The sequence below is a fragment of the Heptranchias perlo genome, chromosome 40, assembly GCF_035084215.1.
Source record: "Heptranchias perlo isolate sHepPer1 chromosome 40, sHepPer1.hap1, whole genome shotgun sequence".
NCBI classification, from domain to species: domain Eukaryota; kingdom Metazoa; phylum Chordata; class Chondrichthyes; order Hexanchiformes; family Hexanchidae; genus Heptranchias; species Heptranchias perlo.
In genome coordinates this window covers 298,889-323,362 of record NC_090364.1, presented here as the reverse complement: position 1 = coordinate 323,362, position 24,474 = coordinate 298,889, and the positions used below count along the sequence as shown (strand labels likewise).

Genomic DNA, 24,474 nt, shown 5'->3' with positions numbered 1-24,474 from the left:
GTCACCCTACTATAGAAAGGATATTATTAAACTAGAAAGAGTGCAGAAAAGATTTACTAGGATTCTACCGGGACTTGATGGTTTGACTTATAGGGAGAGGTTGGATAGACTGGGACTTTTTTCCCTGGAGAGTAGGAGGTTGAGGGGTGATCTTATACAAGTCTATAAAATAATGAGGGGCATAGATAAGGTCGATAGTCAAAATCTTTTCCCAAAGGTAGGGGAGTCTATAACGAGGGGACATAGATTTAAGGTGAGAGGGGAGAGATACAAAAGGGTCCAGAGGGGCAATTTTTTCACTCAAAGGGTGGTGAGTGTCTGGAACGAGCTGCCAGAGGCAGTAGTAGAGGCGGGTACAATTTTGTCTTTTAAAATGCATTTGGACAGTTACATGGGTAAGATGGGTATAGAGGGATATGGGCCAAGTGCAGGCAATTGGGACTAGCTTAGTGGTATAAACTGGGCGACATGGACATGTTGGGCCGAAGGGCCTGTTTCCATGTTGTAAACTTCTATGATTCTATGATTCTATTGTATACTCTGTCCCAGTCATTGTATACTCTGTCCCAGTCTGTGTGTATATTGTCCCAGTCATTGTATACTCTGTCCCAGTCTGTGTGTATATTGTCCCAGGGGACATTCCTGGAGAAATCTTCAGAACCCAGAATTCTTACAACTGAACGTCTACAATTACACAAAACTAGTTAAAGTTTGACAAACCAGGAATAATTAGCGACACATCTGAGTGACGATATTATTGTCATCTACACACAAATATTCAACCAGGGAGGACACAAGGGGAAATCAAACGAAAGTCTCCATGTAAGAAACAAAATGAAATCCCACTATCTGAGCACCTGCTCCAATCTCTTCTGTTTTTGTTTTTGTTTCTCAGACTCTCTTTGTATTTTTGCTGTCTATATTTTGTATTTTCTTTATTAATGTTTAATTCTTAATTTGTTTTTAATTGTTAACTAAAGCTTCTTTTGTTCTGTCATTTCCTGAGAGCCACCAAGATTTTTATTTCTGTCATTATTTCTTTTTAATAATTTAACAGAACATCTGTTATCTGCTTTCCCTTTTCCCTTTCTATGCTTCACTTCTTTTACATCTGATAATACAATCAGCAAACTTTTGTTTTCTTGTTTTACTTACATTTAGCGCCAGTCGGGAGCAAACTCCAAGAATAGAGGAATGAAAATAAAGATTTTATGAAACGGGCACTGATGAGGGGAGCGATTTCCTGTCTCACACTGAGGCTGCAGTCAGTTGAAAACATATAGTTCCCAGAAGCAGCCTTGGACCTTTCTAAAGGGCAGATACTTAACATCAACATCTTCCCTCCCCGTGCAATTTCAAAGTCCATTTGTCTCTGAGTGTTTGATGGTACTTGCCTCCTGTCGTTGTAAAGGGCAATGTTTGAGACAATGTGATATAATAGAACAGTTTCATTTAGCGAGAAACTTTTATTACAATTTTTGCTGATGAATAACCAGCTAAACAACAATAATTTGTGACAAAAATACTGTATTTCATCCCAACAAATCTTTTTCCTCATCCATAGTGTTATTCCCATTGGAGTACAGAATTCCAGAATGCACCACATCCCATTCACTTCCACTGTACAGAATTTCTGCTCCCAACAGAAAATGTCTGCCTACTTTCTATTTAAAAAAATACTAAGCACAGTAAATGCGGTCATCAACTGTGACTAATTTTGTGTTAAATACATGTTTTAAGGTTTTGCTTTTGTCTGTTTAAATTGAGCTAATGTGAATGATTTAACGGACCTCTTAAGGCCCAAAATAAAGTGGAATCTGATGACTTGCTCTTCACAAAACCTGTGTTACATGAAATCCAGAGGATTCCTTTTCAACACATTCCCACTACACCGGTGGACACAGTAATTGGAATAACTCTTCCCCTCACCCCCCTCCTCAATCTCAGAGAAGCCCCGTCCGCCTATCCATCTCTGCGAGATCGCCAATTTAGCGCTCATTTATACAAATCAAGCAGCTTTGTGCAGTGCGCCAGTGCCCACTAGGAACAGGGTGAAAATGACCAGGTCTGTTTCACATAGGACCCATACAGCCCAGAGCAGATCCTGACCGTGACCTTTTGCATTAGCATTTGAACTCAAGATGCAGACGAGCAGAACCCACTGTCGACCTACCCCGACACCACCACCAACCCAACCCCACCCACAGCCTGCTCATCATTTAATAATAAAACAAATCCTGTCCTTCAATATTCATTAATAACAAGGCTGATTCTGCTCCTCGGGTCTTCCCAGGGAGGCAGTGGAAGCAGTTAGTATTGATTCATTCCAATGCAAGTTAAATAGATTTCTTTCTGAAAATAATATTTTGCGTACGGTACCATAGTGGTTATGATACTGGACTAATAATCCAGAGGCCTGGACTAATAATCCGGATTCATGAGTTCAAATTCCGCCACGGCAGCTGGGGAATTTAAATTCAATTAAATTCAATTAATTAAAAAATAAAATCTGGAACTAGGAACATAGGAACAGGAGTAGGCCATTCACCCCCTTGTGCCTGTTCCGCCATTTGATAAGATCATGGCTGATCTGTGATCTAACTCCATATACCTGCCTTTGGCCCATATCCCTTAATATTTTTGGTTGCCAAAAAGCTATCCATCTCACATTTAAATTTAGCAATTGAGCTAGTATCAATTTCCGTTTGCGGAAGAGAGTTCCAAACTTCTACAACCCTTTGAGTGTAGAAATGTTTTCTAATCTCGCTCCTAATCTGGCTCTAATTTTTAGACTGTGCCCCCTACTCCTAGAATCCCCAACCAGCGGAAATAGTTTCTCTCTATCCACCCTATCTGTTCCCCTTAATATCTTATAAACTTCGATCAGATCACCCCTTAACCTTCTAAACTCCAGAGAATACAACCCCAATTTGTGTAATCTCTCCTCGTAACTTAACCCTTGAAGTCCGGGTATCATTCTAGTAAACCTACGCTGCACTCCCTCCAAGGCCAATATGTCCTTCCGAAGGTGCGGTGCCCAGAACTGCTCACAGTACTCCAGGTGCGGTCTAACCAGGGTTTTGTAGAGCTGCAGCATAACTTCTGCCCCCTTGTACTCCAGTCCTCCAGATATAAAGGCCAACATTCCATTTGCCTTCTTGATTATTTTCTGCACCTGTTCATGACACTTCAATGATCTATGTACCTGAACCCCCAAGTCCCTTTGGACATCCACTGTTTTTAACATTTTACCATTTAGAAAGTACCCTGTTCTATCCTTTTTTGATCCAAAGTGGATGACCTCACATTTGTCTACATTGAATTCCATTTGCCACAGTTTTGCCCATTCATCTAATCTATCAATATCGCTTTGTAATTTTATGTTTCCATCTACACTGCTCACAATGCCACCAATCTTTGTGTCATCGGCAAACTTAGATATGAGACTTTCTATGCCTTCATCTAAGTCATTAATAAATATTGTGAATAATTGAGGCCCCAAGACAGATCCCTGCGGGACTCCACTAGTCACATCCTGCCAATGTGAGTACCTACCCATTATCCCTACTCTCTGTCGCCTTTCGCTCAGCCAACTTCCTAACCAAGTCCGTACTTTTCCCTCGATTCCATGGGCTTCTATCTTAGCTAACAATCTCTTATGTGGGACCTTATCAAATGCCTTCTGGAAGTCCATATAAATAACATCCATTGACATTCCCCTGTCCACTACTTCAGTCACCTCTTCAAAAAATTCAATCAGGTTTGTCAGGCACGACCTACCTTTCACAAATCCATGCTGGCTCTCTGATTAACTGAACATTCTCGAGGTGTTCAGTCACCCTATCCTTAATTATAGACTCCAGCATTTTCCCCACAACAGATGTTAGGCTAACTGGTCTATAATTCCCTGGTTTCCCTCTCTCTCCTTTCTTAAAAAGTGGAGTGACATGTGCAATTTTCCAATCTAGAGGGACAGTTCCTGAATCTAGAGAACTTTGAAAGATTATAGTTAGGGCATCTGCAATGTGCTCACCTACTTCCTTTAAAACCCTGGGATGGAAACCATCTGGTCCTGGGGATTTGTCACTCTTTAGTGCTATTATTTTCTTCATTACTGTTGTTTTACTTATGTTAATTTTATTGAGTCCCTGTCCCTGATTCACTATTAGTTTTCTTGGGATTTCCGGCATGCTATCCTCTTTTTCCACTGTAAATACTGACGCAAAGTAATTATTCAACATGTCCGCCATTTCCCCATTGTCAATGACAATATCCCCACTTTCAGTTTTTAAGGGGCCAACACTGCTCCTGACCACCCATCAGTAATGGTAGCCATGAAACTACCGGATTGTCGTAAACCCATCTGGTTCACTAATGTCCTTTAGGGAAGGAAACCTGCCGTCCTTACCCGGTCTGGCCTACATGTGACTCCAGACCCACAGCAATGTGGTTGATTCTTAATTGCCCTCTGAAATGGCCTAGCAAGCCACTCAGTTGTACAATCTCATTAAAAAAAGTCGTAATAAGAATAAAACCGGACGGACCACTAGGCACCGGACACGACAAAGGCAAACCAAGCCCAGTCGACCCTGCAAAGTCCTCCTCACGAACATCTGGGGACTTGTGCCAAAATTGGGAGAGCTGTTCCACAGACTAGTCAAGCAACAGCCTGACATAGCCATACTCACAGAATCATACCTTTCAGCCAACGTCCCAGACTCTTCCATCACCATCCCTGGGTATGTCCTGTCCCACCGGCAGGACAGACCCACCAGAGGTGGCGGTACAGTGATATACAGTCAGGAGGAGTGGCCCTGGGAGTCCTCAACATTGACTCTGGACCCCATGAAATCTCATGGCATCAGGTCAAACATGGGCAAGGAAACCTCCTGCTGATTACCACCTACCGTCCTCCCTCAGCTGATGAATCAGTCCTCCTCCATGTTGAGCACCACTTGGAGGAAGCACTGAGGTTAGCAAGGGCACAGAATGTACTCTGGGTGGGGGACTTCAATGTCCATCACCAAGAGTGGCTCGGTAGCACTACTACTGACCGAGCTGGCTGAGTCCTGAAGGACATAGCTGCCAGACTGGGCCTGCGGCAGGTGGTGAGCAAACCAACACGAGGGAAAAACTTACTTGACCTCGTCCTCACCAATCTACCTGTCGCAAATGCATCTGTCCATGACAGTATTGGTAGGAGTGACCACTGCACAGTCCTCATGGAGACGAAGTCCCGTCTTCGCACTGAGGACGCCATCCAACGTGTTGTGTGGCACTATCACTGTGCTAAATGGGACAGATTGAGAACAGATCTAGCAGCTCAAAACTGGGCATCCATGAGGCGCTGTGGGCCATCAGCAGCAGCAGAATTGTATTCCAGCACAATCTGTAACCTCATGGCCCGGCATATTCCTCACTCTACCATTACCAACAAGCCAGGGGATCAACCCTGGTTCAATGAGGAGTGTAGAAGAGCATGCCAGGAGCAGCACCAGGCGTACCTAAAAATAAGGTGCCAACCTGGTGAAGCTACAACTCAGGACTACATGCATGCTAAACAGTGGAAGCAACATGCTATAGACAGAGCTAAGCGATTCCACAACCAACAGATCAGATCAAAGCTCTGCAGTCCTGTCACATCCAGTCATGAATGGTGGTGGACAATTAAACAACTAATGGGAGGAGGAGGCTCTGTAAACATCCCCATCCTCAATGATGGCAGAGTCCAGCATGTGAGTGCAAAAGACAAGGCTGAAGCGTTTGCAACTATCTTCAGCCAGAAGTGCCGAGTGGATGATCCATCTCGGCCTCCTCCAGATATCCCCACCATCACAGAAGCCAGTCTTTAGCCAATTCAATTCACTCCACGTGATAAAGAAACGGCTGAGTGCACTGGATACAGCAAAGGCTATGGGCCCTGACAACATCCCAGGTGTAGTGCTGAAGACTTGTGGTCCAGAATTAGCTGCGCCTCCAGCCAAACTGTTCCAGTACAGCTACAACACTGGCATCTACCCGACAATGTGGAAAATTGCCCAGGTATGTCCTGTACACAAAAAGCAGGACAAATCCAATCCGGCCAATTACCCGCCCCATCAGTCTACTCTCGATCATCAGCAAAGTGATGGAAGATGTCGTCGACAGTGCTATCAAGCGGCACTTACTCACCAATTACCTGCTCACCAATGCTCAGTTTGGGTTCCGCCAGGACCACTCGGCTCCAGACCTCATTACAGCCTTGGTCCAAACATGGACAAAAGAGCTGAATTCCAGGGGTGAGGTGAGAGTGACTGCCCTTGACATCAAAGCAGCATTTGACCGATTGTGGCACCAAGGAGCTCTAGTAAAATTGAAGTCAATGGGAATCAGGGGGAAAACTCTCCAGTGGCTGGAGTCATACCTAGCACAAAGGAAGATGGTAGTGGTTGTTGGAGGCCAATCATCTCAGCCCCAGGACATTGCTGCAGGAGTTCCTCAGGACAGTGTCCTAGGCCCAACCATCTTCAGCTGCTTCATCAATGACCTTCCCTCCATCATAAGGTCAGAAATGGGGATGTTCGCTGATGATTGCACAGTGCTCAGTTCCATTCACAACCCCTCAAATAATGAAGGAGTCTGTGCCCGCATGCAGCAAGACCTGGACAACATCCAGGCTTGGGCTCATAAGTGGCAAGTAACATTCGCGCCAGACAAGTGCCAGGCAATGACCATCTCCAACAAGAGAGAGTCTAACCACCTCCCCTTGACATTCAACGGCATTACCATCACCGAATCCCCCACCATCAACATCCTGGGGTCACCATTGATCAGAAAGTTAACTGGACTAGCCATATAAATACTGTGGCTACGAGAGCAGGTCAGAGGCTGGGTATTCTGCAGCGAGTGACTCACCTCCTGACTCCCCAAAGCCTTTCCACCATCTACAAGGCCAAGTCAGGAGTTTGATGGAATACTCTCCATTTGCCTGGATGAGTGCAGCTCCAACAACACTCAAGAAGCTCGACACCATCACGGACAAAGCAGCCCGCTTGATTGGCACCCCATCCACCACCCTAAACATTCACTCCCTTCACCATCGGTGCACTGTGGCTGCAGTGTGTACCATCCACAGGATGCACTGCAGCAACTCGCCAAGGCTTCTTCGACTGCACCTCCCAAACCCGCAACCTCTACCACCTAGAAGGACAAGAGCAGCAGGCACATGGGAACAACACCACCTGCACGTTCCCCTCCAAGTCACACACCATCCCGACTTGGAAATATATCGCCGTTCCTTTATCATCACTGGGTCAAATTCCTGGAACTCCCTTCCTAACAGCACTGTGGGAGAACCTTCACCACATGGACTGCAGCGGTTCAAGAAGGCGGCTCACCACCACCTTCTCAAGGGCAATTAGGGATGGGCAATAAATGCCGGCCTCACCAGCGACGCCCACATCCCATGAACGAATAAAAAAAATCCCGTGTATGAGTAATTTGAGACCTGATGGGTGGTGAGTGTAACAGGCTTGGGAGGAGCAGGTGACTTTAAACCTCTGCTTCCTAAAGCTCTCCACCACTGGGGGTTTCCTCGCTTAATATCTGGGTCTGTTGTGAACTGATTGTTAGAGATTGATTGCTGTGATTGGTCAACAATCCATTATCATGTGACCACCAGGATGGGAGAAGGAGAATTAGATCAACTTGGTATTTTTCCGTCTAGCAATTCCGATGTTCCTACAGTGCGAGTTGTGTCCTCAAGGTTCGGACTAGACACATCTGCCTGCGTGTTAATGTGTCAGGTTAGCCTCGTAGGATGGACCAGCTTGGACAAAGCTGATCAGGTTAGCTTAGGTTTTCCTGGGTTAGTTGGGTTAACATGGATTGATCGGAATAGCATGGGTTTGTCAGGTTAGCTTGATTAGATTAACCTGGGTTGGTTGGATTAGCTTGGATTGGTCAGGTTATCCTAGACTGAATGAGTCAGTGTGGGTTGGCTAGGTTAAAATTGTTTAGCTAGGGCTGGCTTGGTTAGCCTGGGCTATTCAGTTTAGCATGGGTTGATTGGAATAGCTTGGTTTATTCAGGTTATCTTATGTTGGTTGGGTTAGCCTGGGTTAATTGGGTTATCTTGGATTTGTCAGGTTAGCATGTGTTGGCCAGGTAAATCTGGGTTGTGATTGGGTTAGCTTGAGCTGGATGAGTTAGTTTGGGCTGGTTGGGTTAGCTTGTGTAATGGGGCCAACCCTGGGTTAATTGGATCAGCTTGTATTGTTCAGGTCAGCCAGGGTTCATTGGGTTAGCCAGGGTTCATTGGGTTAGCCTGGGTTCATTGGGTTAGCCTGGGTTGGTTGTATCACCTGAGTTGGTTGGCATTAGCCTGGGTTGGTCAGATTAGCATGCATTGATGGGTCATCTATTATTAGCCTGGATCATAGAATTATAGAATCATATAGCACAGAAGCAGGCCATTCAACCCATTGTGCCTGTGCTGGCTCTTTGAAAGAGCTATCCAATTATTCCCAGTCACCTGCTCTTTCCCATAGCCTTACAAATTGCTCCTTTTCAAATTTTTATTAAATTCCCTTTTGAAAGTTACTATTGAATCTGCTTCCACCTCCTTTTCAGGCAGCACATTCCAGATCATAACAACTCACTGCATTAAAAAAAAAATTCCTAATCTCCCCCCCCCGGATCTTTTGCCAATTACCTTACATCTGTGTCCTCTGGTTACTGACCCTCCTGCCACTGGAAACAGTTTCTCCCTATTTACTCAATCAAAGCCTTTCATAACTTAACACTTCTGTTAAATCTCCCCTCAACCTTCTCTGTTCTAAGAAGAACAACCCCAGCTTCTCCAGTCTCTCCAAATAACTGAAGTCTCTCACCCCTGGAACATTCTAGTAAATCTCTTGTGCACCCTCTCGAAGGCCTTGACATCCTTCCTAAAGTGCGGTGCCCAGAATTGGACACAATACTCCAGCTGAGGCCTAACCAGTGATTTATAAAGGGTTTAGCATAACTTCCTTGCTTTTGTACTCTGTGCCTCTATTAATAAAGCCCAGGATCCCATATACTTTTTTAACAGCCTTCTCAACTTGTCCTGCACATTCAAAGACTAGTGTACATACACCCCCAGGTCTCTCTGTTCCTGCACCCCCTTTAAAATTGTACCATTTAGTCTATTTTCATTCTTTCTACTAAAATGAATCAATTGTCACAAATTGGGCTAATCAGGCCAGCCAGGACTGATTTGTGTATTGTGTTCATCGGGTCAGTCTAAACAGATTCACTAAGCTTGGGTTACCCTGAGTTCGGGTTAGTTGGGTTGTCGGGGTGAGCCTGGGCTGTCGGGGTGAGCCTGGGCTGTCGGGGTGAGCCTGGGTTGGAGTGCCCCTCCAGGCCCCACAAGGAAACCTTAGGCCTCCCCCTCCATCACGATTGCCCTGCCGAGCCCCTCTGATCCACTTACCTTGTGCCGGGAACTCTTCTCTTGGGTCCCTGGCCGTCTTCTCCGGCTGCTTCCTGACGACATTCTGACCTATTTGGTCAGGAAGTCAACAAGCAACATGTTAATGAGTCCTGGCTGTTGGTATTGGCTGAGCCTCCCTGTCATCACCCCCGGCCCCGGACAGGCACCCTGATCCCAGCCCCCCGAGTCCCTGCCCCCTGATGCCCCAATCCCCAGCCCCCCCACCGGACAGGCCCAGTTAAAATCGAGCCCTTGGTTTCAAGAAGTGGCTATTTCACTGTCATTGTCTAAAATTGTGTTTATTTCATGAGATGATGATGAAGAAACTTGAAAGTTTAAGGCATCTTTTTAGAGCAGTTTATTGCAGTTAAACAGCAATTCATATTTCTCCATTTGGAAAAACACACAAACACTGATCCATAAATTGTGCTACATCTACTTTTTAATTAGTCACAAGTTTTCTCAACACAGAGTTCAGCCATTTCTGCCGCTCCAACGCTGTGAGAAACTTGCTCTTTTCTCGAAAAGCCACATCATCAGCCACCACAATGCTTCTCTTCACTTCTTCATTGGTGGTTGGCTCCAGCCAATCAGATGACCAGCTTTTGCCCAGGGTAACCCTGGTCAGATCTGCATAATCCCCAAGGATTCTGTGAATCCGACTGCCGCGATTCCTGGCCTGCACTGGGAATTTCCCAACCCAGGCCCGCCTTCCTAAAGATGGAAACCGCGAGTCTTTTGCTGGGAGTCCTTTCAGCACAGGGAATAATGGCATCATCTCAGTGCTCCAATCACGCAACAAGGCAGCTAGATCCCAGCCTGGGACAACCTGCAAAATATTCTCCAACTGTTTGGATCCTTTCAGTCCCAATGAGTTTTCAATTTTCCAGGATCTAGGTGGGGAACTACAATAAAAATTAACATTGTCAACAATTTAATGTCAATATATCCAAACTCTCAATTAGATTCCAGGCTCCAACTCACTCCCAGGTATCATTATTCTAAATGTTATATTAAGTAATCAGGACAAGAAGAGTCTACCAGTCTCATGCTCTCTTCTTATTAGACTCATCCCCCTGTCCCCACCCTTTGTCCCCCTACTCTTGCCTCCTGGGAGAGGCAAAAAAATGCACAGACCTGTGGCCAATTCAGGAAACGTCTGACAAAAATTCCTCTCCGGCTCTTCAGAGGTGACAGGCAAGCTCCTGGAGGTCCTAACATTGGTTATACCCAAAATCTTAACTTCCTTGTATTTGTCCAAAAATGCGTCGAGCACTTTTTTGAAGGCCTGAAATTAATCTTCTTCCACTGGTCTGAGAAAAGTGAAACTTTGAAACAGCCAACCTCACCTGCTGACCCCTCGTTCCACCCAGCCCATCACCTAAAACAGTTCCACCCAGCCCATCACCTCAAACAGTTCCACCCAGCCCATCACCTAAAACAGTTCCACCCAGCCCATCACCTCAAACATTTCCACCCTGCCCATCACCTCAAACAGTTCCACCCTGCCCATCACCTAAAACAGTTCCACCCAGCCCATCACCTAAAACAGTTCCACCCAGCCCATCACCTAAAACAGTTCCACCCTGCCCATCACCTCAAACAGTTCCACCCTGCCCATCACCTAAAACAGTTCCACCCAGCCCATCACCTAAAACAGTTCCACCCTGCCCATCACCTCAAACAGTTCCACCCTGCCCATCACCTAAAACAGTTCCACCCAGCCCATCACCTAAAACAGTTCCACCCAGCCCATCACCTAAAACAGTTCCACCCAGCCCATCACCTAAAACAGTTCCACCCAGCCCATCACCTAAAACAGTTCCACCCAGCCCATCATCTCAAACATTTCCACCCTGCCCATCACCTCAAACAGTTCCACCCTGCCCATCACCTAAAACAGTTCCACCCAGCCCATCACCTCAAACAGTTCCACCCAGCCCATCAACTAAAACAGTTCCACCCAGCCCATCACCTAAAACAGTTCCACCCAGCCCATCATCTCAAACATTTCCACCCTGCCCATCACCTCAAACAGTTCCACCCTGCCCATCACCTAAAACAGTTCCACCCAGCCCATCACCTCAAACAGTTCCACCCAGCCCATCACCTAAAACAGTACCACCCAGCTCATCACCTAAAACAGTTCCACCCAGCCCATCATCTCAAACATTTCCACCCTGCCCATCACCTCAAACAGTTCCACCCTGCCCATCACCTAAAACAGTTCCACCCAGCCCATCACCTCAAACAGTTCCACCCAGCCCATCACCTAAAACAGTTCCACCCAGCCCATCACCTAAAACAGTTCCACCCAGCCCATCATCTCAAACATTTCCACCCTGCCCATCACCTCAAACAGTTCCACCCTGCCCATCACCTAAAACAGTTCCACCCAGCCCATCACCTCAAACAGTTCCACCCAGCCCATCACCTAAAACAGTTCCACCCAGCCCATCACCTAAAACAGTTCCACCCAGCCCATCACCTCAAACATTTCCACCCTGCCCATCACCTCAAACAGTTCCACCCTGCCCATCACCTAAAACAGTTCCACCCAGCCCATCACCTCAAACAGTTCCACCCAGCCCATCACCTAAAACAGTTCCACCCAGCCCATCACCTAAAACAGTTCCACCCAGCCCATCATCTCAAACATTTCCACCCTGCCCATCACCTAAAACAGTTCCAACCTGCCCATCACCTCAAACAGTTCCACCCAGCCCATCACCTCAAACAGTTCCACCCAGCCCATCACCTAAAACAGTTCCACCCAGCCCATCACCTAAAACAGTACCACCCAGCCCATCACCTAAAACAGTTCCACCCAGCCCATCACCTAAAACAGTTCCACCCAGCCCATCACCTAAAACAGTTCCACCCAGCCCATCACCTCAAACAGTTCCACCCATCCCATCACCTAAAACAGTTCCACCCAGCCCATCATCTCAAACATTTCCACCCTGCCCATCACCTCAAACAGTTCCACCCTGCCCATCACCTAAAACAGTTCCACCCAGCCCATCACCTCAAACAGTTCCACCCAGCCCATCACCTAAAACAGTACCACCCAGCCCATCACCTAAAACAGTTCCACCCAGCCCATCACCTCAAACAGTTCCACCCTGCCCATCACCTAAAACAGTTCCACCCAGCCCATCACCTCAAACAGTTCCACCCAGCCCATCACCTAAAACAGTACCACCCAGCCCATCACCTAAAACAGTTCCACCCAGCCCATCATCTCAAACATTTCCACCCTGCCCATCACCTCAAACAGTTCCACCCTGCCCATCACCTAAAACAGTTCCACCCAGCCCATCACCTCAAACAGTTCCACCCAGCCCATCACCTAAAACAGTTCCACCCAGCCCATCACCTAAAACAGTTCCACCCAGCCCATCATCTCAAACATTTCCACCCTGCCCATCACCTAAAACAGTTCCACCCTGCCCATCACCTAAAACAGTTCCACCCAGCCCATCACCTCAAACAGTTCCACGCAGCCCATCACCTAAAACAGTTCCACCCAGCCCATCACCTAAAACAGTACCACCCAGCCCATCACCTAAAACAGTACCACCCAGCCCATCACCTCAAACAGTTCCACCCTGCCCATCACCTCAAACAGTTCCACCCTGCCCATCACCTAAAACAGTTCCACCCAGCCCATCACCTAAAACAGTACCACCCAGCCCATCACCTAAAACAGTACCACCCAGCCCATCACCTAAAACAGTACCACCCAGCCCATCACCTAAAACAGTTCCACCCAGCCCATCACCTAAAACAGTTCCACCCAGCCCATCACCTCAAACAGATCCACCCAGCCCATCACCTAAAACAGTTCCACCCAGCCCATCACCTAAAACAGTTCCACCCAGCCCATCACCTAAAACAGTTCCACCCAGCCCATCATCTCAAACATTTCCACCCTGCCCATCACCTCAAACAGTTCCACCCAGCCCATCACCTAAAACAGTACCACCCAGCCCATCACCTCAAACAGATCCACCCAGCCCATCACCTAAAACAGTTCCACCCAGCCCATCACCTAAAACAGTTCCACCCAGCCCATCACCTAAAACAGTTCCACCCTGCCCATCATCTCAAACAGTTCCGCTTGGCCCATCACCTCAAACAGTTCCACCCAGCCCATCACCTAAAACAGTTCCACCCTGCCCATCACCTCAAACAGTTCCACCCAGCCCATCATCTCAAACATTTCCACCCTGCCCATCATCTCAAACAGTTCCGCTTGGCCCAACACCTCAAACAGTCTATCTACTTGTATCTTACTAATTTTAAAGACCTGAATCAGAACTCCTCTAAATTGATGCCTCTCCAGTGAATCCAAACCCATGTCACAAAGTCTTTATCCATAGTTAAATGTGTTTAGGCCTGGGATCTTCCTCATGGCTGCTCTCTTGTCCTTCTTTAGGTACGAAACTAAATACTCCAGATCAGGTCTCACCAAAACTTTACATAAACCTCTAATTGTGGTTCTAGTTTTACAATGAACAGTGTCCAGGATCCTGCTCCCTTTGGCTGTAGTCCTTGAACCTTTAGGGAACAATCATTCATCACTCCCATGTCTCTCTCCCTTTAACCTCCCCCCATTCATGTTACACTCTAAATCCAACCTCTGGAAATGATTCTGCCTACAGTAATTGCACATTTACCTCACAGTGAAGGATTTTTCCCAGTTGTAGGCCCACTTTCCCAGTGTGTCTAAATCCAGTTGGAATATATTTCCTTTTTTAAGGTCCTGACCTGACTGCACTATTTAGTATCATCTGCAAATTTAATAACCACTGTCTATACCCTGCTCAAGTCAGCAATAAATAAGAAAGGATCCAGCATCAAATCCCTAGGGCACCTCACTAGTGACTGGACCCCATTGGGAAGAAGCCCCATCTTTTATCTCAGGTCCGTTTAGCCAATTTGCGATCCATCTCACAATATGTCCCTTGACACCACTGGATTTCATTTTAGCAGAATCTACCTTGTGGCATTTTATAGAAAACTTTTGGAAATCCAAGTAGATGAGATCTATTGGATCTCCCCGATCTACCCAGAGACTCCTTCACAAACTGGATCTGATCTGTCAAGTATGGTCTCTGTTTTCTGAAGCTGTATTGAGTTAACCTGCCAATTTTGGGTCTTCTAGGTGATGACTAATAGCCTCCCTAATGAAGCTTTCCCAACACTGAGGATAAACTTACTGCTCTGTAGATACAAGCTTGTGACTTTAACCCTTTTTAAATTCGGGCACCTCATGTGGTTTCCTGCAAACACCCAACAGTTCCCCCATTCTCAGTAAAGTACTGAAAATATTTACTAGGGCACCACTAACAAAACATGCAAACCATCTGAACCCCTCTATTAGATTCCAGCCTCTAATTCACTTCTGGGTATATGTTATATTGCATATCAATCATCCAAACTCCCTGATTAAGATTCCAGCCTGTAATTCATTTCTGGGTATCCATTCTATGTATAAGCCATCCAAATCCCCCAAATTCATTCTACATATTGACAGTGTAAAGGGTATCGGAGACTGGAACACACTTGGGGGTTAAACTGATCTACAGTGGGTAGCAAATGGGCAGCCCAGCCTACACTGGTCAATAACAGATTCACTACTTGCCAAAGACCAATTTCTCCCTTCACTTATCCTCAAATTTGGGAAAGTTTCGAAGCAAATAAAACTGAAACCTCACCAAATATAGTAACACAAAGCATAACATTTATATTGAATGGAAATTGAGAAAATTCAACAACAGCAAAGAATAAATTCTCTGGGCTTTACCTTTCCACGTGTCTCAGCAAAGGGCGCAGGGTTCCAGAACACGGAGCAGTGGCACAGCTCAGTAACACCAGTGTGAACAGCAGGACTCGACCAGTGGGCACGAGCTCCATATCCTGAGGAGAAAACTCAGAAAATAAAAAAATCCTAACATCATTTACTTCCCACTCTGTAGGTAAAACATGTGTCAATATATAAAGGCAGCCCATTATATGAAATCAATGGAGATGAAAATCAGAAGGTTTCAGTAATGGGAGATGATCCTCAAGGCCAGGTTTACGCTGCAACGGACAGCTGAAAATCTTTATTGATGATTGGTGACCGGCCATTCAACCACGGAAACCATCACAAAAAAACCAAACCTGTCCTAAAAGTTCACAAACATGCAATCTCCCGCAGGAGGCACTGGACAGCAACCTTGACACAAAGCTCATTCACCTCGACACAAAGCTCATTCACCTCGACACAAAGCTCATTCACCTTGACACAAAGCTCGCTCACCAGTACACAAAGCTCGCTCACCAGGACACAAAGCTCATTCACCTCGACACAAAGCTCGCTCACCAGTACACAAAGCTCGCTCACCAGGACACAAAGCTCATTCACCTCGACACAAAGCTCGCTCACCAGTACACAAAGCTCGCTCACCAGGACACAAAGCTCATTCACCTCGACACAAAGCTCGCTCACCAGGACACAAAGCTCGCTCACCAGGACACAAAGCTCGCTCACCAGGACACAAAGCTCATTCACCTCGACACAAAGCTCGCTCACCAGGACACAAAGCTCATTCACCTCGACACAAAGCTCGCTCACCAGGACACAAAGCTCGCTCACCAGGACACAAAGCTCGCTCACCAGGACACAAAGCTCGCTCACCAGAACACAAAGCTCGCTCACCAGGACACAAAGCTCATACGCCAGGACAAAAAGCTCATACACCTCGACACAAAGCATCGTTGCATGGTGACCAAGTTTGGGAACTAAATATTCCAGGGTATAGAATCATAGAATCATAGAAGTTACAACATGGGAACAGGCCCTTCGGCCCAACATGTCCATGTCGCCCAGTTTATACCACTAAGCTAGTCCCAATTGCCTGCACTTGGCCCATATCCCTCTATACCCATCTTACCCATGTAACTGTCCAAATGCTTTTTAAAAGACAAAATTGTACCCGCCTCTACTACTGCCTCTGGCAGCTCGTTCCACTCACCACCCTTTGAGTGAAAAAATTGCCCCTCTGGACCCTTTTGTATCTCTCCCCTCTCACCTTAAATCTATGCCCCCTCGTTATAGACTCCCCTACCTTTGGGAAAAGATTTTGACTATCGACCTTATCTATGCCCCTCATTATTTTGTAGACTTCTATAAGATCACCCTTGATGTTTCGAAAAGACAGGCAGAATGGAAAAGGGTGGGGGGAGCCCTGATAATAAAGGATGACATAAGGACAATAGTGAGAAAAGGATCTTGGCTCAGAAGATCAGGAGGTAGAATCAGTCTGGGTGAAGATAAGAAATAATGAGGGGCAGAAAACAATGGCGGGAGTAAATTATAAGCCCCCTAACAGTAGCTATATTGCTGGACAGAATATTAATCAAGAAATAATAGGAGCTTGTGACAAAGGTAATGCAATAATCGTGGGGCACTTTAATCTTCATATACACTGGACAAATCAAAAGGTAGTCTGGAGGACAAGTTCATGGAATGCATTCGAGACAGTTTCCTAGAACAAAACATCATGGAACCAACCAGGGAACAGGTTATTTTAGATCTTGTTGTGTAATGAGACAGGGTTAATTTGTGATCTTACAGGAAAGGATTCCCTGGGGAACAATGATCATAATATGATAGAATTTCACATTGAGTTTGAGAGTGACATACATAAGTCTGAAACTAGAGACTTAAACTTAAATAAAGCCAATTACATAGGTATGAGGGGCGAGTTGTCAAAGGTAGATTGGGAAATAAATTAAAGGGTTTGACAGTTGAAAAGCAATGGCAAACATTTAAAGGAATATTTCAATATTCTCAACAATATATATTCCATTGAGAAATAAAAACTCCACGGGAAAAGTGGTCCATCCGTGGCTAACTAAAGAAGTTAAGGATAGTATTAGATTAAAAGAAGAGGCCTATAATGTTGCAAAGAAGAGTAGTAAGCCTGAGGATTGGAAGAGTTTTAGAAACCAGCAAAGAATGACCAAAAAATTGATAAAAAGGAGAAAATAGAATATGAAAGTAAACTAGCAAGAAATATAAAAACAAATTGTAAGAGCTTCTACAATTATGTAAAAAGGAAGAGATTAGCAAAAGTAAACGCTGGTTCCTTAGAAGTTGAGACAGGAGAAATTATAATGAGAAATAAGGAAATGGCAGAGACGTTAAACAAATATTTTGTATCTGTCTTCACAGGAGGAGACACAAAAAGCATACCAGAAATAATGGGGAACCAAGGGGCTAATGAGAGTGAGAGACTTAAAGTAATTAATATCAGTACAGAAAAAGTACTAGAGAAACTAATGGGACTAAAAGCCAACAATTCCCCTGGACCTGATGGCCTACATCCTAGGGTTCTAAAAGAGGTGGCTGCAGAGATGGTGGATGCATTGGTTTTGATCTTCCAAAATTCCCTAGATTCTAAAACGGTCCCAGAGGATTGGAAGGTAGCAAATGTAACACGCTTTTCACGAAAGGAGGGAGAGAGTAAACAGGGAACGACAGGCTAGTTAGCCTGACATCAGTAGTAGGGAAATTGCTGGAATCCATTATTAAGGAAGTGGTAACAGGGCACTTTGAAAATCATCATACGATTAGGCAGAGTCAACATGGTTTTATGAAAGGGAAATCATGTTTGACAAATTTATTAGAGTTTTTTGAGGATGTAACTAGTAGGGTGGATAAAGGGGAACCAGTGGATGTAGGATATTTGGATTTTCAATAAGGCATTCGATAAAGTGCCACACAAAAGATTGTTACACAAGGTAAGGGCTCATGGGGTTGGGGGTAATATATTAACACGGATAGAGGATTGGTTAACGGACAAAAAACAGACAGTAGGAATAAACAAGTCATTTTCAGTTTGTCAAGCTATAACTAGTGGGGTGCCGCAAGGGTCAGTGCTTGGGCCTCAGCTATTTACAATCTATATTAATGACTTGGATGAAGGGACCGAGTGTAATGTATCCAAGTTTGCTGATGATACAAAACTAGGTGGGAAAGTAAGCTGTGAGGAGGACACAGAATCGGCAAAGGGATATAGACAAGTTGAGTGAGTTGGCAAGAAGGTGGCAGATGGGGTATAATGTGGGGAAATGTGAGGTTATTCACTTTAGTAGGAAGAATAGAAAAACAGAATATTTTTTAAATGGTGAGAAATTATTAAATGTTGGTGTTAAGAGAGACTTGGGTGTCTTTGTACAAGAAACACAGAAAGTTTGTATGCAGGTACAGCAGGCAATTAGGAAGACAAATGGTATGTTGGCCTTTACTGCAAGGGGTTTGGAGTACAAGAGTAAGGAAGTCTTGCTACAATTGTATAGGGCTTTGGTGAGACCACACCTGGAGTACTGTGTACAGTTTTGGTCTCCTTATCTAAGGAAGGATATACTTGCCTTGGAGGCGGTGCAACAAAGGTTCACTAGATTGATTCCTGGGATGAGAGGGTTATCCTATAAGGAGAGATTGAGTAGAATGGGCCTATACTCTCTGGAGTTTAGAAGAATGAGAGGTGATCTCATTGAAACATAGAAGATTCTGAGGGGGCTTGACAGGGTGGATACTGAGAGATTGTTTCCCTTGGCTGGAGAGTCTAGAACTAGGGGGCATAGTCGCAGGATAAGGGGTCGGCCATTTAAGACTGAGATGAGGAGGAATTTCTTCACACAGAGAGTTGTGAATCTTTGGAATTCTCTACCTTGGAGGGCTGTGGTTACTGAGTTGTTGAGTATATTCAAGGCTGAGATTGATAGATTTTTGGACACTAAGGGAATCAAGAGATATGGGGATCAGGCGGGAAGGTGGAGTTGAGGTTGAAGATCAGCCATGATCTGATTGAATGGCGGAGCAGGCTCGAGGGACAATATGGCCTACTCCTGCTCCTATTTCTTATGTTCTTATGTTCATACACCTCGACACAAAGCTCACCAGGGACAAGATTTTGACATAAGGATGTCATTTTCTCTTTGCCGTTTTCCCAACTGACAGGCCGACCTGATTGACAGGCTGGCTCTCAGTCGGACAGGAAAAAAGGAAGAGGACGTGGTCAGGTAAATGTTAGATGGGAGGGGGGAAAGAGGGTCATCGTGGGGGGTGGGTCAGGTGTCACCAGGGGAGTCAGGGGCCACCAGGGGTGGGTCAGGGATCATCGGGGATCAGTCATTGGGGGGTCGGAGTCATCGGGGAGACAGTATTGGGGGGGATCAGAGTCGGAGATTGTGGATGGGTTGGAGATCGTGGGGGGGGGGGGGGGGTTGGAGATTGTAGTGGGGGGGTTTGGCGATCATGGGGAGGTCTGAGATCATGAGGGGGCAGGGGTTGCTGCAGGTAGGCTTGTTGGGCCTGGGGAAGCACTCCTGCTCCTCCTGGCCCACAAGCTGTACTATAAAGGGTCTTACCTGCAGTTTCGGGCCACATGAGAGGAGGCAAGAAGTAGAAGGCCCAGGAATCCTGGCCCCCAGGGGCTAAAAGCAAAAAAGCTTTGAAAATGGAGGCCCGCAGCCTCCTTAAAAGCTTTTAATGCCCGCCCGCCTCCTGAGGGTGGGTCCTGTGAAAACAGGAAATGGGTTTTAGATTTTTGGAATTCTTACTGCCATCCCCACCCCCAACCTGCACATTTTTCCAGGTTAAAATCATGCTCCACAACACAAAGCTCCTTCACCAGGACACAAAGCTCGTTCACCAGGACACAAAGCTCCTTCACCAGGTCACAAAGCTCCTTCACCAGGACACAAAGCTCGTTCACCAGGACACAAAGCTCCTTCACCAGGACACAAAGCTCCTTCACCAGGTCACAAAGCTCGTTCACCAGGACACAAAGCTCCTTCACCAGGACACAAAGCTCCTTCACCAGGACACAAAGCTCCTTCACCAGGACACAAAGCTCCTTCACCAGGACACAAAGCTCGTTCACCAGGACACAAAGCTCCTTCACCAGGACACAAAGCTCGTTCACCAGGACACAAAGCTCGTTCACCAGGACACAAAGCTCGTTCACCAGGACACAAAGCTCCTTCACCAGGACACAAAGCTTCTTCACCAGGTCACAAAGCTCATTCACCAGGCCACAAAGCTCGTTCACCAGGACACAAAGCTCCTTCACCAGGACACAAAGCTCCTTCACCAGGACACAAAGCTCCTTCACCAGGCCACAAAGCTCGTTCACCAGGACACAAAGCTCCTTCACCAGGTCACAAAGCTCGTTCACCAGGCCACAAAGCTCCTTCACCAGGTCACAAAGCTCCTTCACCAGGACACAAAGCTCCTTCACCAGGTCACAAAGCTCCTTCACCAGGACACAAAGCTCCTTCACCAGGTCACAAAGCTCCTTCACCAGGACACAAAGCTCATTCACCAGGACACAAAGCTCCTTCACCAGGACACAAAGCTCCTTCACCAGGTCACAAAGCTCCTTCACCAGGACACAAAGCTCGTTCACCAAGTCACAAAGCTCCTTCACCAGGACACAAAGCTCCTTCACCAGGACACAAAGCTCCTTCACCAGGTCACAAAGCTCCTTCACCAGGTCACAAAGCTCATTCACGAGGACACAAAGCTCATTCACGAGGACACAAAGCTCGTTAACCAAGTCGCAAAGCTCCTTCACCAGGTCACAAAGCTCGTTCACCAGGTCACAAAGCTCCTTCACCAGGACACAAAGCTCCTTCACCAGGACACAAAGCTCATTCACCAGGTCACAAAGCTCCTTCACCAGGTCACAAAGCTCCTTCACCAGGTCACAAAGCTCGTTCACCAGGACACAAAGCTCATTCACCAGGACACAAAGCTCATTCACCAGGACACAAAGCTCGTTCACCAGGTGACAAAGCTCCTTCACCAAGTCACAAAGCTCGTTCACCAGGACACAAAGCTCGTTCACCAAGTCACAAAGCTCCTTCACCAAGTCACAAAGTTCCTTTACCAAGTCACAGAGCTCCTTCACCAGGACACAAAGCTCGTTCACCAGGACACAAAGCTCCTTCACCAGGACACAAAGCTCGTTCAAGTCACAAAGCTCGTTCACCAAGTCACAAAGCTCGTTCACCAGGACACAAAGCTCATTCACCAGGACACAAAGCTCATAAGCCGTGACACAAAACTCTGACACCTCGACACTAAGCTCATACACCTCATGATTATGATCAATCCGGAACATTCCCTTCAGCTTTGCCTCCCTGGACACTCCTATCTGCTCATCCTTAAAATTGCCCCTTGTTGTCTGACATCGCAAATTAGTAATTTAGCTGAGTTTTGCTGAAATATGAAAACAGCCTTGAAAGCTGCATGTTCTGCGGCTGCTGTCAGAGCCCAACACAACAGATTCACAGTGGGGATTTCAGGATGATTGCACAGACACCGACAGTCAGCTGGCTATTCAACTATGGTGGACATCACAAGCCTGATCTTGTCTTCCCTTGATTTCCACTAACACTTTCCAACGGGAGTCACTGATTGTGATCAGGAGCAAAAACCCTGCCTAATTTTCCCTCTCCCCCCAACCCAGTGAAACTAATGCAACTACAGATCTCGGTAACACTACCCCAGGTGAGAACATCAAACTCAGCACAGACGAGGGATAGAATGTTACTATGACTCAGTCCCACTCTTGGCAGAGACTGATATAGTGAGATAATTTCATAACATTACCACTCGGTGAGTTTGGGCTGGGGAGAGTTGGGCAGCGAACACAGATGGCTGAAGGTTCCATCTTATGATTGATGGTTTCATTCGAGCCGCTCTATTGGTCGCTGCGATGTATCTGTTCCACTCTCTCTTTCCGGCTGTCACTCCTGTCCTCATTGTTTAAGGTGAGCAAAGAAACCAATTTCACTCACCACAGAATCCAGAAGAATAGTTTTGCTTCTGGATTCAGGACAAGTAATGTTGTTGGTTGGACGTTGTTGTTGTTGGTCGGTTGTTGTTGGATGATGGCTGGGTGTTGTTGTTGGTCGTTTGTTGTTGTTGGATGCTGGCTGGGTGTTGTTGTTGGTCGTTTTAGTTGTTTGTTGTTGGATGTTGGTTGGACGTTGTTGTTGGACTTTGTTGTTGTTCGTTGCTGGTTGGAGCTCAGCACTGACATTCACTGTACTGCTCGGTTTATATTGTTGTTGGACTTTGTTGTTGTTCGTTGCTGGTTGGAGCTCAGCAGTGACATTCACTGTACTGCTCGGTTTATATTGTTGTTGGACTTTGTTGTTGTTCGTTGCTGGTTGGAGCTCAGCACTGACATTCACTGTACTGCTCGGTTTATATTGTTGTTGGACTTTGTTGTTGTTCGTTGCTGGTTGGAGCTCAGCACTGGCATTCACTGTACTGTTCGGTTTATATAAGACTCCAGGATAATGACATCGATGTCCTCATAAGAGAAATGAACTACTGACAAGGACATGCTTTAAAGTTTAAGGAAACAGATTTCAAAAGGCAACTAAGCAATAACAAGAGATGATAAGGGGGCTGTGGGACTTCCTGTGGGAGGAGGGAGTCAGGCGATTTATTGTAAACTTCCCCTAATCTTGGGGCCACTTACAGTGACCATTATTTTAATGAGACCACAGTATTTCTGATCCTAACTGCTGCTTGAAGCAGATGCGGAAATAATTTTATTTAAATCTTTCTTGTAAAATGGAGGCTGTCCCAAGTCTTGGACTCAGTCAATGTGAAAGATCTTATTAAATCTGATTAAAAATGGTTTTGTATATATGTATTTTGTCAGAATTGAAAGCTGTCTTTAAATTAGAGCCACAGTTACATGAGGGCAAGACATGAGTCACTGTCATTAACCAGAGTCTGGAGTAAGTCACGGTTAATGACGTCCTTTCATTTACTCTGTTCATTATTTCACATTTCTTCACAATGATATTCGGTTTATAATGAAGTGACGACCAGTTCAACACATTTCCTGCGGAAAGTCTACATTGTTGGTCTTTGGGAGCAGATGGTTTGAAGTTAAGTTTTGAATGGAATAATATTTTATTCAGAATTGTTATTGTGCTGAGTGGTGGATTTGATGCTAAGTTTGAGTTAAGTGAGTGGCTGAGACCATCAGAACAAGGCTATTGGTGCAGAGTCACCAGGACCAATTGTTGGGGCTCAGTGCCGCTTGGTTATCGAGGACAATTCTCTGGCAGGGTTAGCTCTCCTGATCAACTGCTGTTGGAAATGCCTGTGAGTGGATGTCGGGTATCAGGCTTTGATGTGATGCCCCAAAGTTAATGGTCATTGTCTGCGTTTACGCACAAAAGCCCCGATTTTAGCTGGGGGTTGGAATCATGCGACCGGGTCCAGAGTGTGGGCAAACCATCTGGAGAGTGAGGCCCAGGAGATTTTAACTCACCTGGAAAGACCCCGTCAGTCTCAAGCCCGAACATGGCCCATGCAAGCAGGAGGACAGGGGGCGGAGGATCACCATCATGTACCCATACATGGGAAAGTGGTTGGGAGGGAGTTTGGAGAGGCCTCGAGGTTGTGGTTGGGGGGAGAAGCCCGGGGCAGGGCCCAAAGAACCATTTCTGGTCCTCACCGAACAGCCATAACATTCATCCTTCAACCTACACCACGAAAAATGGATTCTAATAAAAATGGGGTTGTACACTGTGTCAGTCACTGACAGCAATGTGACTGTACCTGTGGGTTACACATTGCAACTGCACCCGGGGGCTACACACTGCGACTGCACCCGGGGGCTACACATTGCGACTGCACCCGGGGGCTACACATTGCGACTGCACCCGGGGGCTACACACTGCGACTGCACCCGGGGGCTACACATTGCGACTGCACCCGGGGGCTACACATTGCGACTGCACCCGGGGGCTACACATTGCGACTGCACCCGGGGGCTACACATTGCGACTGCACCCGGGGGCTACACATTGCGACTGCACCCGGGGGCTACACATTGCGACTGCACCCGGGGGCTACACATTGCGACTGCACCCGGGGGGTACACATTGCGACTGCACCCGGGGGCTACACACTGCGACTGCACCCT

At 46.3% G+C, this 24,474-nt stretch overlaps 1 protein-coding gene across 2 annotated transcripts; it reads right to left on the bottom strand.

The window, feature by feature from the left end:
* Positions 1-9,797: 9,797 nt before the first annotated feature.
* Positions 9,798-22,927, bottom strand: pth2 (parathyroid hormone 2). 2 transcript variants are annotated; one of them, XM_067974151.1, is made up of 4 exons: positions 22,500-22,927; positions 22,319-22,377; positions 15,267-15,379; positions 9,798-10,359 (listed from the first exon to the last, which is right to left on the bottom strand). In XM_067974151.1, exons 1-4 carry the CDS (start codon positions 22,561-22,563, stop codon positions 9,897-9,899), a joined length of 699 nt encoding a protein of 232 aa, XP_067830252.1. In that variant the 5' UTR covers positions 22,564-22,927; the 3' UTR covers positions 9,798-9,896. The 2 variants fall into 2 exon arrangements, with proteins under 2 accessions (XP_067830252.1, XP_067830253.1); XM_067974152.1 differs by lacking the exons at positions 22,319-22,377; positions 22,500-22,927 and adding an exon at positions 19,883-19,935.
* Between the last annotated feature and the right edge of the window lie 1,547 nt (positions 22,928-24,474).

Excerpts from the sequence above, each read along its gene's own strand:
- pth2 (XM_067974151.1), bottom strand. The coding sequence starts at position 22,563 with ATGTCAGTGCTGAGCTCCAACCAGCAACGAACAACAACAAAGTCCAAC. Across the intron at positions 15,380-22,318 it reads CTATTCTTCTGGATTCTGTG|GATATGGAGCTCGTGCCCAC; the intron begins GTGAGTGAAATT and ends TTTTCTCCTCAG. Across the intron at positions 10,360-15,266 it reads TTGCTGAGACACGTGGAAAG|TTCCCCACCTAGATCCTGGA; the intron begins GTAAAGCCCAGA and ends TTTTTATTGTAG.